The 962-nt window shown below is 59.8% G+C and overlaps 1 protein-coding gene across 1 annotated transcript; it reads left to right on the plus strand.

Annotated features, from left to right (window-relative positions):
* Positions 1–654: 654 nt before the first annotated feature.
* SPRG_22003 (hypothetical protein) lies at positions 655–942 on the plus strand (the record flags this gene model as incomplete). Its single annotated transcript, XM_012357922.1, has 2 exons — positions 655–748; positions 799–942. Coding segments are annotated over 2 exons (238 nt in total), but the record flags the coding sequence as incomplete, so codon positions are not given.
* Positions 943–962: the final 20 nt, after the last annotated feature.

Here is a 962-nt window from a genome sequence, read left to right on the forward strand (position 1 = left end):
ATTCGTGCCGAACAATTGTAATGGGGACCCCTCCATGATCGCCGGCGTTCAAGCAGCCCGGGGACGCTGCCCTTGAACGTACCAGCAAAAGAGTTGACGTGGTCGCATTTCGCGCCCTAGGGCCGAGAATAAGAAGCTAAGGAGCTTATTTTTTGCATTGGTGCGCGAAGCTACGCCATAGCACAAGCTATCTTCCCGCAACTACGCGCACGCAGACTGCGAACGCTGGTTGAACGACCAACTGCTGCAACCACATCTACCTAGGTACTGCAGCCCAGGAACGGGACGACGAGGATTCAAAATTGATCGGCTAGTCGATGTCGGGTGCTCGAGAGGTGCTACCTCGTATCTCTAGAGGCGGCCAAGCGGGATGGAAACTGCGATGGCAGCGGAAACCTTTGGGTGCTTGCCAGCTATTGACCCGTCGACCGCGCTAGCGTCGCCTTCTGCAGCTGCTACAGTACCTCGTGCCATGGTGGACGGGGCGTTGCCGTCAAGGGCAACGACGGATTGGCGGATGCGCACGGGATGGCAGCGCTGTGATTGGTCCATAGAAACCTCCGAGAGACGATATCCGGATACAGACGAGGAATTGACTGGTAAATATGGGCGCTCTGTGGGGCAGCACAAACGTGTGACGTAGATAGCGACAAAATGCAAGCCTTGGGGAAGACGCTCCGCTCGCTCGGGCAATCGTTGGACAAGGTCGGCGTGGCCCTCGAGGGCCGCCTCACCTACACGGAGCGCCGTAAGCCCGCGTCGTGCTCTCTCGATCGGTACCTCACATGCCATGACTAGTGGTTCCGTCGACGCGCCTTGTGGCCAACGCCGGCAACAAGCCCGTGCTCGCCGAAGGCGCCTTCGTCGCCCCGAACGCGTCGGTCGTCGGCGAAGTCTCCATCGGCAAGGGCTCGTCCGTCTGGTACGGCGCGACGGTCCGCGGTGATGTGAACCACATCACG

This window comes from Saprolegnia parasitica (genome assembly GCF_000151545.1).
Source record: "Saprolegnia parasitica CBS 223.65 unplaced genomic scaffold supercont2.1237, whole genome shotgun sequence".
NCBI classification, from domain to species: domain Eukaryota; phylum Oomycota; class Saprolegniomycetes; order Saprolegniales; family Saprolegniaceae; genus Saprolegnia; species Saprolegnia parasitica.